General features: G+C 39.3%; 1 protein-coding gene across 1 annotated transcript in view; it reads left to right on the forward strand.

The window, feature by feature from the left end:
* Positions 1-15,213, forward strand: part of FAM160B1 (family with sequence similarity 160, member B1) — a gene marked incomplete at its 5' end in the record, with an annotated part of 23,497 nt that extends 8,284 nt beyond the window's left edge. The window contains 12 exons of the mRNA XM_008940499.1: positions 398-688; positions 1,551-1,747; positions 2,953-3,067; positions 3,168-3,244; positions 3,345-3,537; positions 4,749-4,918; positions 5,654-5,797; positions 7,492-7,582; positions 9,277-9,420; positions 13,719-13,859; positions 14,910-15,013; positions 15,108-15,213. Of these exons, the coding sequence (XP_008938747.1) occupies positions 398-688; positions 1,551-1,747; positions 2,953-3,067; positions 3,168-3,244; positions 3,345-3,537; positions 4,749-4,918; positions 5,654-5,797; positions 7,492-7,582; positions 9,277-9,420; positions 13,719-13,859; positions 14,910-15,013; positions 15,108-15,213 (1,773 nt within the window). The remainder of the gene's footprint in view (positions 1-397; positions 689-1,550; positions 1,748-2,952; positions 3,068-3,167; positions 3,245-3,344; positions 3,538-4,748; positions 4,919-5,653; positions 5,798-7,491; positions 7,583-9,276; positions 9,421-13,718; positions 13,860-14,909; positions 15,014-15,107) is intronic.
* Between the last annotated feature and the right edge of the window lie 1,169 nt (positions 15,214-16,382).

The raw sequence follows: 16,382 nt of genomic DNA on the forward strand, positions 1-16,382 counted from the left end.
CTTCAGACCTTGACCTAGAAAGGGATGTTTTACCCTGTGTGCTAAGGTCTAAAGGTGCCCTCATAAGGTAAATGAAAAACTTCTTTCAGATAGTGGGCAAATGAAGTGAATGTGTGCCATCAGCAGTGGAGAGAAAAAGATGCCACCTCTTTGTAAATGGCATATTCAGCCTTGAAGTAAAATAGTACAGGGCTTAAGAGAAATCTAAGCAGATTAAAAAATGTTCTAGGTTTAAAAATTCCCATGCTCCTGTGACCCATTACATTTTCTGTGGTTACTGTGTCTGGCCTTGGAGAGAATTACTCCAAATGCTGATGTAAAACACTTGCTTTTAGTAAATTTCTGCTTCAGGATGAACAGTGATTTCAACCATGTAATTCCAAAAAATGCTTTGTAGAGTAAATTAAAAGCAACGGCTTCCAAAGGATCAGCAAGTGTGATCACAGAAGACATGCTAAAAGGCCAGGACGTTTTGGCAACAGACACGGGACAGCCTGTTCAGCCTGAAGACACACCTGGTGCTGCTGGAGCAGAGCAAATGGAGAAGGAAGATGACCTCCTGCAACAGGCAGATGATCTCTCTTTCAGTCTGGATGAACTAAATGTCTCATCACCTGACTCCTCCACTGTTTCTCCAAATCAAGACTATAATTTAGTAAATTCTCTACTAAACCTCACTAAAAGTCCCGTGAGTTGCTTTTTTTTTGTTGTTGTTCTAATTAATGAGATTAAATGAAATAGTTTGGATACTGTGTGAAGCAGGCAGAGAGAGTGAATATGCACACATATCCACACTGTATTTTTAATTATAAAAAGTAAACCAAGGTTTGTTTTGCAGGCAGTTTTTGTAAACTGGCAATTTTCTTTGCCAATTCAGATTAAAGGAAAAGTATTATTTTAGAAAATTAATATTGTTTATTGATGGTAATTTTTTTTAGCAGTTTGTATAGGATGCTGCATGTTTCACAGACAAGCTATATAGGATAATCCTTAGGTTAAACATACCACAGGAGAGGATTTTTAAAACTTCTCTGTTATACTGACTTAACCAAACCCATTTTTTTTTTGTAAAGACACTGGCCTCTCTCTGGAGGTTTGTTTTCTTTTAAAAAGAACTACTAAATGTCTTACCCAGCTCCATCCTTCATACTCAGATTCTTTCAGAAAATTTGGAGGAAGGTTGGATAAGCCTATAATTGCTGCAGCAGTGTTGTAAGCAGAAAACTGAATCTGCTGATGTACCTCGTTATTGTTCAGTGATAGGTTACGTTGTCTAATGGCTTGGTCTTAAGCTGACTGACTGCACTAGTTCTGTCAGCCTGAAGGCTGCAGTTGCATTCTTAGTATTTGACACTGATTCAGGAGAGTTTCTTTACTTTGTACCATCCAAATTCACTAGAATTAGGTTTTAATGCCTGAAAAGGCAACGAAAATAAATGCATTCACTCACTGTGGGGGAATGGAGAGGTTTTATTTGGGAGGTGTTTGCTTCTTGATTTCAAGTGAGCTTCATTCACCCTCTGATTAATTCTTCCATGCCCTTCTGCCAGGACGGCCGGATAGCAGTGAAGGCCTGTGAAGGCCTCATGCTTTTGGTGAGTTTGCCAGAACCAGCAGCTGCCAAGTGCCTGACTCAAAGCACTTGTTTATGTGAATTGTTGACAGACAGGCTGGCCACCCTCTACAAAGCCCTGCCTCAGTCACTGGATCCCTTAGACATTGAAACAGTGGAGGCAATTAACTGGGGGTAAGAATTTTAATTTTGTATTTAATACCCAAGGTGACTTTACACCCCTCCCTGAAACTAATTTTCTGTAGGTAGGTAGGCTGTGTAAAATGCTCACCCCCATGCCAGGGCCTGGAGAGCAGAGCAGAGCTGCGACACCCGCTGCGGCACAGCAGGACGGCTTCGGGCATCCGTGTGCCTGTGGTGTCTGACATGGGGCCAGCTGTGGTCGCCAGTCCCTTGCAGAGATTCCTTAGGTGGCAAGTTCTTCCACTGAATTATGTTAGCAGTTTGTGGTGATGTAGCTGTAGTGTCAGGTTCAGATTATTTTCTTGTTCAGATGTCAAGGATTTAGGAGACATAAACTTTTCATTATGCACAGTGAGCACTGTAAGCTGCTGCTGGGGGCTGGAAGGGTGCCTTTGGTGACAGGCTGCTGTTGCAAAATTTTTGCAGTAAAAAAGAAGAAGGAAAGAGTTACTGCATAACTCATCAGCATGAAGCAAAATATACATGCCTGTTATTCTAACTGCTTGCATGTTAGACCCTCAAAACATTTCTCTTCCCAACTTTGCTTTAATTGTTATGAATTACTTGTGATCTGTTAGTACTGAGACAAAAAACAGGTATTTGCAGAATATCTAACAAAATTTCTGGTGGTTGGATTGTAACTGTGAAGTTAAAAGGGAAAAAACAACTTTGTATAGTGGGATAAATAATTATTGACTGCCTTACCAGAGAAAATGGTGAATTTGTTATTCCTTAGAGCCTTTAAATAGAGATATGTGGTTTTTCTCTGAAAGATACAATCTAGTTCAGATGTACAATGTGTGGTTTTGGTGGACTTGACTGAGGTAATTTACAGAGTAGAGAAGAACAATTGCCTTCATTTTATGGTTCTCTGACTACAGGAGTTATTGATTCAGCTTCTGTGGTCTGTGTTTCCTGGGAGAACAGACTAGGTGATCAGTTTTCCCTTCTGACTCAAGAAATACTTAACCAAACAGAGTTTTTCTGCTGTACATACTGTGTATCCTGTAGCATGCCCCTGAAAACCTCTGTAATGATAGCACTGCCAGATGAGTCGAGTCCAGCAGAAAAGCTGCTTTAATGTTCACTTCATTGCAATTAGATCATTTATTGTTCCGTTAAGTTTAAAAAGAATAATGTCCAAGATTCTTCACTTACTTGCAGACTAAATAAGTACTTTTTCCTGTGTTCTCTAGTTTGGATTCCTATAGCCACAAAGAAGATGCGTCTGCTTTTCCAGGGAAAAGAGCATTAATTTCGTTTCTTTCATGGTTTGACTACTGTGATCAACTCATCAAAGAAGCACAAAAGGTTCGAAATGTTTACAGATGAGACAAACATTCAGAAAAGTAGTTCTTGTTGTTTCTTAGCTTTTGAGTTTGAGACGTACCATTTTGTATTTTCGTTTCAGACTACTGCTGTTGCTATGGCAAAAGCTGTGCGGGAGCGATTTTTCATTGATGTTATGGAACCCCAGCTGATGCAAACGTGAGTAGCATCCAATAAAACACAGCAGAACAGAACCTGAATCAAGCTGATCCTTTCAGCTGAAACCCACTATGGATCTGACACTAAATATTTTCTTCAGTTCAGAGATTGGAATCCTCACATCAACTGCACTATTGCATCGCATTGTTCGTCAAGTTACTTCAGATGTCCTGCTGCAGGAAATGGTTTATTTTATACTTGGAGAACACAGAGAGCCAGAAACTTTGGCAGACATCAACAGACATCCATTGCGACACAGGTTAATCGAACACTGTGATCATATTTCTGATGAGGTGAGAAGGGTCAATGATACAATAATGTCTGCTGGCATGTTCTGTCTCATGCAGAGTCTGTAAAAACGCCGTTGTCAGGGTTTGAGGTTTGTTTTGTCAGCTAACTTTTTTTCCCAAGGAAGAGTTCTGACTGCCAGCCCTACAAATTCTCTTTAGAAAGTGAAAGTCAAGCTGTTTGCTCCAGTTAGCATATTGTTCCCATTAATAAAGATTCTTCGCTAAATTTGCTTGCCCCCTATACATATCTAGTAGGCTTGCTCATCTGTAAGAAAGGCCAAAATCACTCTCTGTAATTGCATTTTAATTAATGTTTTATTATGTTGCACTGCTGTTCTTTTCCATATTCTGTCATGTTATCTTATAAGGTATAGTTTAAAACTTACTATTTTTTATATAGAGTAAGTGTGATCAGAAAATCTGCACATGATAATTAACAGAAGATATAATAAGTCTAAGTACTTTACACACAGGAAACATTTTAAAAAGAATTTATTTCTGTAAAATCGCTCCTCCAGAGCAGCTTGTTTCTTTTTTTTCCCCATGAAACAACACCCTATACTACTTCAAGTAAAAACCAAGCTTGCCTGAAGTACAGGTCTATGCCTTCACATACCCATTTTTTTCAGTATGCTTACCTGCTCACCCTGTCAGTTATCTGTATGTATCAGTTGATCTTTGAAAACCTAAGTGCTCTAAAGCTGTCTTTAGAATCTGTCTCTGTATTGCTTAAAGTCAGTCTCCCTTTAAAACCCTACAAAATATCTCCATGTAGGAATCTTAGATTATAGTACTAGTCACACTATTCCAGTGTTATTTTGGTTTAGTCTGGGAATTTATTACTAACTTTAAGTCCTGCTCTGTGTCTCATCTGCACAAAGATAACCATCTTCCAGCATGGATCTGATTGTAGTATGAAAAGCTAAGCTGGAAGGTCTCTGAATGATCTTTGTATTATTATATTGGCAGATTTTAGGACAGTTTTTGTTTTACAGGAAAAAAATACATCCATATATTGATTTTCAAATGTGTGTGAATTTTTCATCCATGTTTATACTACACTCAGCATAACAATTTCCTAATTTTTCTTAGGATTTTTTGCTTCCTTCTGTAATGTAAATAAGTAACTCAAATGTTCTTGGGTGTACAAATTGGATATAAAGGGCACAAAGTGGTGCGTCAGTTCACTGAATTTTTACTTTTTTGTGTTGCAGATCAGCATAATGACTTTACGAATGTTTGAGCACCTTTTGCAAAAACCCAATGAGCACATTCTTTATAATTTGGTTCTGAGAAATTTAGAAGAAAGGAACTATATGGAATACAAGCCTCTCTGTCAAGAAGATAAAGATGTGGTAGAGAACGGACAGATTGCAGGAGCAATGTAAGTTTCTTTTATAAGGGAAGTTTTCATAACAGCTAACATGGATCCTTATTGTTAGAATAAAACTTTTTTTTCCCTGTAATCAAAAGAAATGTGAGCATAAATAACACTTTGAATGCTCTATGCATTAATCCATATCCATAAAGTCATGCAGAAATTATTATATTGCTTTCCATTGGATAATTCTTGAAGTCATTCACTTAGGTGACTTGCTTACATTTATGTTTTTGAATCGTTTTTTGATGGCAGAAATTTTCTGCAAGACTTTACAAAAAAATCCTTTTCAGTATCTGACATAACTCTTGTAACTCCTTTTTTTAATAATGGAAGGGTAGGCACTAGTCACACCAGCTATTTTAGGCATCTTAATTTAGATATTTCTGAGTCATCTAAAATAATGTAATGATTTCCAGGAGTATAACTCTCTTTCATGTAAAAAATATGGCTGCAGAGTGTAAGTGATCTAATACTGTGATTTTGGGCAAGTCAGAAATATTTACTGTATTGTTGAGATCAAGAAGTAATGTTTTTTCTTCAAAACAAAGTTTGTTGTGTATTTGTAAAGGTTGGTATTTCTACTTACTAATTAGGTTAAAAGTTGTGCATATCATAGCGTTCGGGAAAACAGCCTAGTTGTTCAGAGCAGAGGAACTGAGTGCATGCCTTTTGACCCACAGATTTGCCTTCCATAGCACTCTGTGAATAATTACGTTTTTGTCTAATATAACCTCACAGAGACCTAGAGGAAGATCCATTATTTACTGACCTGTCTCCAGATAACACATTCTCAACTCAGGAGTGGCTCAGTGCTTCTCCACCTGTCAGTCCAGAACATCAGAAAAATGATGGGAAGACTGAAGTTCATAAAATTGTAAATAGGTAAGTTGAAACAAACACTTAAAGAAATCTCTGATTGTGTGGGTGTCTGCACACACTGTACAAATTAAATGTACTCTGTAATGGATGCTGTTCTGTGCCAGCTGGTAAAATGACTCCACAGAAGGAAATTGTGGCATTTTATCAGAAAGCTAATCATGAAAGATGAGAGCTTACAATAAGTAAAAATAATTCAACATGAATGAGGAAAGTAGAAGAACTTTGCAGCTAATAATAACTATTAGCTGTTCATGATGAACAGAGTTCATGATGAAAGCCTCAATGATTTTCATCAATGATACTCAAAAGTATTTGCTGTACTTAAACTGCTGTTACAGGACTTGAACTTCCTGGAGAAGTCTTGGAGTCTTGCCATAAATGTTTTACCCCTCAAAATTCCTTAAACACAAACTCCTCTAGTTCCTTAAACACATATCTAAAGGTACATAATTGCCACGCTAGAGATAACAGTCTGTTCCCTGAAAATCAAGGGACACCTCTGTCACCTGTAAGATACCTTTGTGCATGTTGGACATACTGCGAATTGGATATCACAAAGAGGACAGGCTCTGCTTTAAGCAACTTAGTGATGGTAATTCTCTTAGCAACTAGTATTAGGACAAACGCTGTTTGCTCTGTTAATACGCAGCAGCAAAGCAGTGCTGGCATTTCAGTGCTGTGACCTATCTGCTTACCCAGAAATAATCAAAGGTGTTAGCCAAAGGAAGCAAGCAGCCCAAGGACAGTCAACACAGAGTGGCATAGTCACTTCTTGCCCTCTTTCCCCCAGTACTGCTATTTATGGTGGACATGGTTTGGAGCAAAGACACAAAGAACACTCTCCTAAATTCACCTCGTGTAGAGCGATTAGAAGTGGTTTCAGAATTTGCAGTGTTTTGCAAATGTGTATTTTTTCAGATAAGACAAACTTCATACAAAAAGTCAACTACTATGTATCTCTGCATATAAATCATACAGGAGCCTCCAGGAGTTCTTGGGATGTGGAGAAAGCTGAAATTTGGAAACAAGGCCCAGATACTGAGTTTTATTTTGCTATCGAGAAATTTTAGGGGTTTTAATTTTTAAAGACAGTTCCTCTCTAATAAGAGTCAGAATTTCCCGACGCTTTTTAGGTCAGGTATTGATGAAGTAATAACATACAGTATTTGCACTGCATACCTGGGCAAATGCAATGATACTTGTAACTGTGGACATTTATATGCAAATATGCCTGTATCTTCCTAGATGTTCACTCTTAATCACAACAAACTATAGTAAATAAAACTGCCTATGCACTAGGTTAAGAAGAATTTTAAATGTAATTCTTCTTCCCTTTTGGCTCATTTATTCCCCAGTGCACTTTCCATATGCTCTAGTAAGATGGAGTCCAACCTTTAGCAAATGTTCAGACGTGGTAATGAATATTCTTTTTCATCTCCTTTCTGTCTGCTCATTCTCAGAAGATGCTTCCACTGAGGTTTTTAACTCTAGTGCTAGATACAGAAGTTCTGAAGTGTGTATCTTGCTATTATGAGCACTAGACGTCTCTGCCCTTCTGGTAAAGTTACAGTACAATCTGTGGGTTAATTGTCCAGACAATTCAGTGTTGTGTACACTGTTACAGATCATGAGAAAGCATTGATCTGGTGCTCTTTGGATTATAGACGTTCATTAATGTGCTTTTTTTTTCTCTTTAGTTTTCTCTGTCTTGTACCTGATGAAGCTAAGTCATCATACCACGTGGAGGGTACAGGCTATGATACTTACCTCAGAGATGCCCACAGACAAGTAAGTCAGTGATGTCTTCCTTAGTCCTTGAGAATTTGAGATGCCAATGAGAATATACAAGTGGCTCTATAAATAGTTCTACTAAATGCATCTTTTGGTAATGGAACATGGGAAAATTCAATTTTTATTTTCTAATGAAAACTTACCTTTGGAGATCTTTCGGTGGTGAATCCACCTTGTATTAATCTAGTGGGAATAATGGATGACATTAAATGCATTAATATTCATATAACAAATACACTGAGAGAAGATCTGAACTGCAGATAGATTCTTAATTTGCTTTTGCATTTATCTGCATTCTCTTGGAGAATTGCCTGCCAAGCTGTTTGAAAGGACTAAAGGGAAATTAAAATGCTGCATAGGAGTTATGCAATCTGGGGCTTTAAAAATAAAGGCTCATCACAGAGAATGCGCAGCCTAAGGCATTCATGTTTGAAGTTGGGAGTTTGGGTAGGTAGGGAATGCTTTATGATTTACTGGTTTGAAATTAATGCAGGCTTTGTTTTTGCAAACAATTGAAAGTTTCCTCGGTCATAGGACAATCATTGTTTTATTTGCAGCTTTCTTATTGAAGCCCTGTGCATCTTCTAGAACAGAAAAATTTATGCAAATGAGTAGAGTAACTGAGAGAGCTATATTTAGTAGGTACTTCAAAAATTCCATAACTTCTGAATTATGATATCAGCAATTTAAGATGGGGTGCCTGGATTTCTGTATTTATTATACTGTTTCATCTTTCCTGAAAAGAAAGGGACTGGAAAATAGAGAATAAGAAAACAAAGGTTGATGTAAAATTCCCTTATGTTCTGTTCTTGGATGTCAGAAAACACATATCATCTTTGTATTTCTTTCATGCCTTGGGAAAAAGAGTATTCTGGGAGTTATTAGAGAACAGAATTGGTTTCTGTCACTTCCTGACAATGATATGGCTACTCTTAAAATATTTCCCCCTAAAGAATAGCCCTGCCTATCGCTGTTATTACGTCCAAATAGCTGTTCTGCTTCCGTATTTCTGTTCCTGAAGGCCCACACAAGTAGGTAAGCTACACACAGTGAAGAATTTCTATTTTGTCTCTCTTTTGCTACCATTTATTCCTGTGTTCCTTATTTTCACTGCTGTAAGCTGTGCAACTTTCAAGGTATAATTCCCTGAAAGTGAGACATCAGGAAGCCCACAGCAAATCGGAGGCAGAGATTGAAAAAGACTGCTGAGGGTGATAGGAAGCAAAGAGAGGGAAGAGAAAGCCCTGAAGTACTTTTTTTTTCATTTGTATCTCCTAGGTATACACATGACTTTCCTGTACTGGGAATTAGGGAGCAATATAGATTGTATAGGAAGATAAGCTGCACATACTATAGTCAAGGTGCGGTAATGTCCTGACAAAAAGGATGTATATGGATGTAATTACTGCTGTAGAAGAGCCCTGATAAGGGTGTGTATAGTTGGCTTTGCTTTTGTCTTGATCTCAGCTGCCACTCATTTTGTTTCTGAAACTACTCAACGTGAATGCCAAGAGGAAAATTAGTTGCTTGCATAGAAACTTATCATGTTTATTTTCCAGTGACCATTCTTTTTGGGCTTAGATATTTCATGTAGCTACAGGCTATGATTTTAAGGTGCATGGACTATTAAAAGGAGATAAAATATTTCCATGGAGGTTTGAATCTGTTTTCCTTGGTACTTTTTTTCCTAGTTCCGGGATTATTGTGTCATCTGCTTACGGTGGGAGTGGCCTGGATCTCCCAGAGCTTTGGAAAAGTGCAATTTAGAAGCGTCGTTTTTTGAAGGACACTTCTTGAAAGTCCTGTTTGAAAGAATGGGCAGGATTCTTGATCAGGTAAGGAAAAGCAGGTTATGAATTCCACTTCTGATACTTTCATCACTACTAAAGGGCTGATCTCCAAAGTCCCGTGGATTCCCATCACTCAAATGTGTATTATAGCATCATGCTATTGTGTAATGTCCCATGTCCTCGGTGCAGGTCTCTGTAGATTGCAGGATGTTGTAGTGATCAGTATTCTAAAGAAAGTAGAGAACAAAATCACTCTTATCTTTGTTACCTACTTTTTGTGTACCAAGTGTTTTCTTCACCAGAAATATGATTAACATTAATGAGTAAGAAGGTAAGACAGTATCTTAGAGATCCTTCAGTGCTAGTGTCAGTGATTCTGTTTTCATTTTGTAGCATTTACACTTAGCATATACATTCTTGCAGTAAATAGAACACTGTACTGTTCCTTTCCACTACATTTCAGTGAACTTCAATCTAAAGTTGTGTTCTGGAAGCAGTTTATGTCACTGTATAAGAAGAAAAGAACTTACTGTATCACTGCTAACATTTCCCTCATTTTTTCATCGTTACAAAAAACTGTTATCAGTGCATTGAAAGTTTCTAGAAGGTATCCTTTTTATCTGCAGTGTTAAGTATTTTTTTTTTCTTGTTTGATTATCTCCAAATAATAAAAGTATAGATGCCAAGGGCAAACAAGTGAGATATTATTTGACTGGCTCCTTGTTGTGAAAGGAGGTGTGACATATCAGACCCAGATTTGTAAGGGGGAACATAAAGGAAGTGAATATTCCTAATGTCTGTTTCTGTATTTAGCCAGCCTGCATGACCTAGTCTTTCTGGAGAGAAGTGAAGTCTCAGGGACATGAAAAGGGGGTTGCCCTGTGTGAGAACTTAATGTTTCTTTGTCTTCTCTGAACTCTGGACTTAAGCTAGTCAGGTCAATGTTGCTGCTTTAGATCAAGAAGATAACATCTTGCCAGGGAAAACAAGCCCTGAAAGTCTAGGTTACCCTCCCTGCAGTACTAGCTGGAGTTGCTACAGATGCAGTAGTTCTAGTTTCAGAAGTTTGTACAATTCTTTCCTGTTTTGCATGTGGAGCTATCTACGTAATAAACAGTTAGCTATGGTTGTGGCAGATTCTTGGTCTCAGAAGACAAGAGCCATTTGAACATAAAACCACATGGGAAACGTGTCAGGAAGCAAGTAGAAGCATCTGGGTCAGCTCTGTGAGGGTTCAGGTGAGAGGGATGTTTGAGAGTACCAACTTTTATCATTCAGAAGTCAGAAAAGAAACCCAAATACTCACATTGCTATATTGTGTATTCCCGGAGTTTTCCTTCCAGTAAAGATGTTCTGCACACTTCCTTACCTAAGTGGTTATAGAGTCATGAAGAAAACTGGGCATCATCATCTCTTAGAAGAAACAAGCTTCATCCATATGAAAACCTTGTCTGAGCAATGACACATAAATTACAAAAAGTAAAGAACCTATTTTACCTCCTCTGAGGAACACCTGAGTGTCAGATATGTCTGCTTACCACAAAACTGGCATCTGGCATGGAAGCACAGTGTCTGTTTTGATGTACTGCCTGTCAGCATGACACACAGCTGGGTTAGTCAAGCAAGGTGTTACAGTCTGTGGTGTCAGAAAAGGTTCTTGGCTCCAGAAGAATTAACTGCCTGAATCAGACAGAAGAGGTAAATTATTATGTATCAAAACCCTGTCCTAAAAACCAAACTGAAATTCTTAAGGGTTATTCACATAGGAAAAAAATAAATCACCTAGAAAAAAAAAAAAGACAACAAAAAAACCCAACCAAACAACAAAATCTTGGTCCTATCAATGACAAACTTGACATTAATGGGTGACAATGTCCCAACAAACTGAAAACTGTGGAAAAGCCTTTAGTGGGGACACAGTACTGCGTGCAGATTGTGTTCAATGTCCTTTTTGCTTTGTCGTGATACTATAGGTATAGTTCTACCTGTAGTACACGTGTTTTTATCAGGAGATATCAGAAAACCTTGCAGAGGTGATAGGTATCAGTAACCTAGTTTCTGACAAGATTGTTGAGGCACACAAGTGAATTAACTTGTTTCCAGGGTGTTAAATCTAGTAGCTCATCTGCTAGATAGTATCTCCTTCCTCCTGTTAATATTATACATTTCTATGGAACAGACTGTTTCCTGAGAGTTTTCTGAACTTCAGATTTTGCTGGTTTTAACCTTTTCACATATAGAGACATTTTTTAGGATGTTTTCTAATATACGGACAGAAATAAAAGCTCTGTGTGAAGAATCCGCTTTCCTTAATGCTCTCAATTAGTTCAAATCACAACAATCAGTCTGAACAATACAGCACATGTAACTACTTTATTTCCTTCTCTTCTTGTGGATACCAGATAATGCTTATAGCTTCAAAGCTTCCTAATGAGGTGACAATCTCAGATAAATCTGAAGACCTTCTCCTGCTGTTCAGCTAGGGAGACAGTGGAATGGATTTGTGGAAGGAATTTATACCTCTGTCTGCAGAGTGACTTTTCCACAATAAGTCAAAATGCAGTGTTCTTTTACCTGTCATCTCTGGTCCAGGGTCTGAAGGGTTCATTTGTTAGAAGATTGGGATGAATCTATTGCTGGAATATCAAGTACAGAAATAGCTGCCACTGTCTGGGAGAAATATGTGCTTCCACTTCAAAAGTTCTGTAAGACCACTCCCTTTGCAGTGCAAAAGTGTGTGGCAGTGAATTCAGAAATACGGTACCTAAATATTAGTTAGGTGTCCACATGTAGTCAGTGGAAAGTTTGTCAAAACAGTTTACCTTGGTGGCCTCTGGAGCTGTTAGACTGAGAAGCAGGTAGATAGAACCTCTTGTAGTGTGAGGCTCATCACCCTCTTGGCTTCCTTGACTCTGTTGACTGAAAGCTTGACTCAGTTCCCTGAACTGAGATATCTGTACCGTTTTTGTGATGCCCAAAATATTCCCACAAGCTTGTGCTTACAACACAGATCTTGCAGGATCCACCCTCTGTGGAACTGTCAAGAGACCAGCAGATACTCCTGAGCATCTGAGGTGGTATGAGATGTTTGTGTGTAGGCTGTGTATCGTGTCAGACCTCTGCTGAGTAGGCTAATGCGAGCTTAGACATATAGACATACCTAAATATATCTGCCTTAATCTGACACAGAATTCTTCCAAACCTTACAGTCTGGAAAAGGGAAGAATCTGTTCCCTGATTCTTTGGTGTGATGCTAACTTGCGAGCATAAAGATGATGATCTGAGGCCGTGAAATCGTCCTCTTCTAGATGCGATTATGGCACTGAGGATGTTACTGCCAGTGTGCTGTCAAAGAGATTGAATGAGGGCCCTGTAATCCACTTCAGGTGACATCAGCAAGGTTCACTTAAACCGCCTGGGCGTTGGTAACATCTTCAGGCTGGCATAGAGGTCTACCAAGGGAATGTCTGTCCATCTGTTGTCAGCATAAGCCTGTTCCACCACTGAATAGATGGAAGGAAATTCCACTAGTTTGAAAATCCTGGGCTGAATTAAAATGTCAGCTTGTTTTCACTGTGAGGAGAAAATCAAAGATGGAAAAAAAAGTATGTGGAACATGAAGAAGCTATGGTGAAAGTACTTGGTTTTATGGAAATTAGTTTCTTACTGGAACAGTAAAATCTTTCAAACTAGGCACTATTTTTTATTAGAAAGTTAGGTACTATTTCTTTCCTTATGACTGATGAACACCTTCCAGCACCTGACAGTGTTGCCTTTCTCATTTGGTTGATTTGGAGAAAGGAGGTAGAGAAGAAGCTCAGAATTCTGTGCTGCTTTCCCAGCGTAGGACTGTCATATCTCCCTTAGCACACTGCCACAAGATGCCCAGGCCTTCGGTGATGGTTCTTTCCAAGAAAAAAGTTTCGAAGATAAATACCACACTAGCTGTAAACATGGACTTGTCTCCTAATTTCCTGAGCTCATATACTTTACAGTTACCCAGGAGAAGCAAGCAGATGCTTAATCTAGGCTGAGTCTATGCTATTTGTTTAGCTACTGAGCTGAGGAAATATTTTATGGGAAGAGGACTTAGCCTACAATAAGAAAGTATGCAAAATCTTCAGTGGTTGTAGCTGTTATACAGATAATCACATCTAATACCTGGCTGCCGTATTTGCATCACTCCTGTTGGGGAAAGTGGAGATTTTGGGCCTGTCTTCTAACCTAACTTTTTATTTATTCCTAACCCTGTATTTAAGATTCTGGTAATGAAATAAACACTGGCTGGCTGAAAAGAAGCCAGGAAGAAAATCACTAAGCACTGTGTTTTCCTTTTTTTGCAGCCCTATGATGTAAATTTACAAGTTACGTCAGTATTGTCCAAACTGTCCTTGTTTCCCCACCCTCACATACACGAATACCTTCTGGATCCTTACGTCAACCTGGCTGCTGGCTGCAGGTCCCTCTTCTCCGTCATTGTCAGGGTGAGTCAACACACCGGGTGTGTACGTAGGGCTCTACACACAGCAGGGATTTGTTTAGTAACTTTGTAGTTAGTGGTAGTAGCTGCTGGGTAGTTTAAGTGGGCAAATGGCTCCTCACTGAAAGTATGTGCTTATGCTCTACATTTCAGTCACAATTTTGGATTTTCTACCAAAAACATGGAAGAATTTATTTGTGTCCTCATGTTTGTTTGTTGGCTTAGTTTCACTGTATAGATGCAAAGTGTCCCCTCTGGAAGTGATGTTGCTTTAAAGTGGACTAGGTCACATTGTTGTCACTTGCAGGCAAGGTCAGGTAGTGCTGTAAGAACAGGCCGTGTATAGAGGTGGCTTTGATTCACATGCAAGCAAAGGACACTCCTTAACGCCCTGTGCCTGGAGGAGGATCTCTGCTCATCCCCTTTTTTGTCTGATGAGGGGTGTTCTTGACAGCAAAGTCCTGGGTTTATCGAAAGTCTCCTTCCTTTCCCTCTCAGATTCCATCTCTTCCTGCCAGATCTGCATCCTGGAAGTGCTGGCTGGGTGCCTGTTACACTGCAGTTGGATTCTCAGTCGGAGATCCCTCGCCTACCCCACGCACCAGCTGTTATTAAGCTGGGCAGGAGCCTATTAATGGTGCTTGCCCAGTAGTTATTGAGGGCTTAGCTCCCTTTTTCCCAGCAGCCCTCCTCATTTCAAAATATAATCTTCACCCTCTCCCCTTGTGCTTTCCCTAAACCCAGGAATTTACTGGTCAGTTGCCTGCGTCAATATTTACTAAGACAATTTAATCGTTGGTATTACTTATTTAATTATGCCATTTGTGTAACAGCTAGTAAGGCTCAAGAGTTCCTGTCCTTTTCCATCGCTTAACTTTCTGTGCCCATTCACCCTCTTTTAGGGCAGAACAGGTACTTTGCAGGTTGTTTTGTGAGCCTGTGAGGATGCTGAAGTGGGTTTGCATCCTGGGCTCTGAAGGCTGTCATTTCAGCTTGCTGCCAGGCAATCTGCAGAAGTGTTAATTTTGTGTGTTGATGACATTGTGCTTTACAGGTCGTTGGGGACCTGATGGTTAGAATCCAGCGCATCCCAGATTTCACTCCCAAACTTCTGCTGGTCAGGAAACGCCTGCTGGGCTTGGAGCCCGAAGGGCCCATGTGAGTAAACGCATTGCATGTTCTCCAAGACCCGTGGCTGGTTTTTGTGTGTGCCAGTCCTGTTTCTCTCATGATTTTTTTTTTTTCCCCTCAGCATTGACCACATGACATTACTAGAGGGTGTGATTGTGCTGGAAGAATTCTGCAAAGAGCTGGCAGCAATTGCATTCGTGAAGTATCACGCCTCATCTACACCATAAGCAGCCTTGATGAGTAGCCAGGCTGTAAAACCACCTAGCGTGTTTCAGTGGAGAAGGCTGTTGACAACACCCAGATAAGAAGAGGTGGTGCCTCCTGGCAAAACATCAGTTGCCATTTGGCAGAGTTGGAAAGCAAGTTGCTGTCACCAAATGTTGACGTTGCAAGAGAAGGGGATTCAAATGGACCTGTAATATAACTGAAGGCATTTTTGGACAAGCCAATACATAGCATTTCTAGCCACTGTGTGAAGAGCTGTAAAAGCTGCTTGAAGAACCACAGACATCAGACCTTGGTTATTCTGTTATGACGACAGTGTTTAGAAAGATGGATCTTCTGTGTGTTGTGGGGCTCACATGCGCCAATTCACTTTTTGTGACATTACTTTTAAAAAGCAAATTAATTTTATAATATTTTTATGTCTTAATTATTTTTCTTTTCAGTTGGATATATGAAAGGAAATCACAATTATAGTTGCAATGTATATTATTAAAAAAAAAAAAAGAGATTTAAAAAATCCACAAATCCATATGTAGTGGGATATATTACAGAGGGATCTTTTTTGTTTTGGTGAATCTTAAAGACAGCTCTGAGTTTGATTCCCCAGTGAATTAATCCAGGAGATATAACGGTATAAAATCAGTACTAATGGCATTAATCCTGATTCAGCATCACATCCATAACAAATATATCTGAAGTGTACATGTTTCTAGCATGTTTGTGTCCATCATTCCAAACGACTCAGGTCATGCGTGTAACTAGGTTTTTCCTTGTGAGCGCTAGACACAACTCTAGTTTGGCTCATGTCAGCTTTACAGGGAAGCTAATTATAGGTCAGTAGTAGTTGTTGCTGAAACAGTATTTTTAATTTCTTTAAAATTTATATTTAGCCTGAATAGGCTTAAGAATCTTTTGTGCCTTGAAAATCGGCAGCATAAATACCCTGTCATTTTTAGAAATGTTTTTATTGCTCATGTTATCATTATAATAGTACCCAGCAAACAACCGACTTCAGTTCATTTCCAAGTGTCGATACCGTGTCTAGGACCAAAACGTACCCCTGCTTTCCCTAGTGCTGGGGTGCAGAAGTGTCTCCCGGTGACTCTGCTGCCGTGTGGATGGATGCTGTGGCCAGGGCAGGCGCCTGCCCGGCTGGCCGGGGCCACTCAGG

This window comes from Merops nubicus, unplaced genomic scaffold, assembly GCF_000691845.1.
Source record: "Merops nubicus isolate BGI_N331 unplaced genomic scaffold, ASM69184v1 scaffold15585, whole genome shotgun sequence".
Taxonomy (NCBI): domain Eukaryota; kingdom Metazoa; phylum Chordata; class Aves; order Coraciiformes; family Meropidae; genus Merops; species Merops nubicus.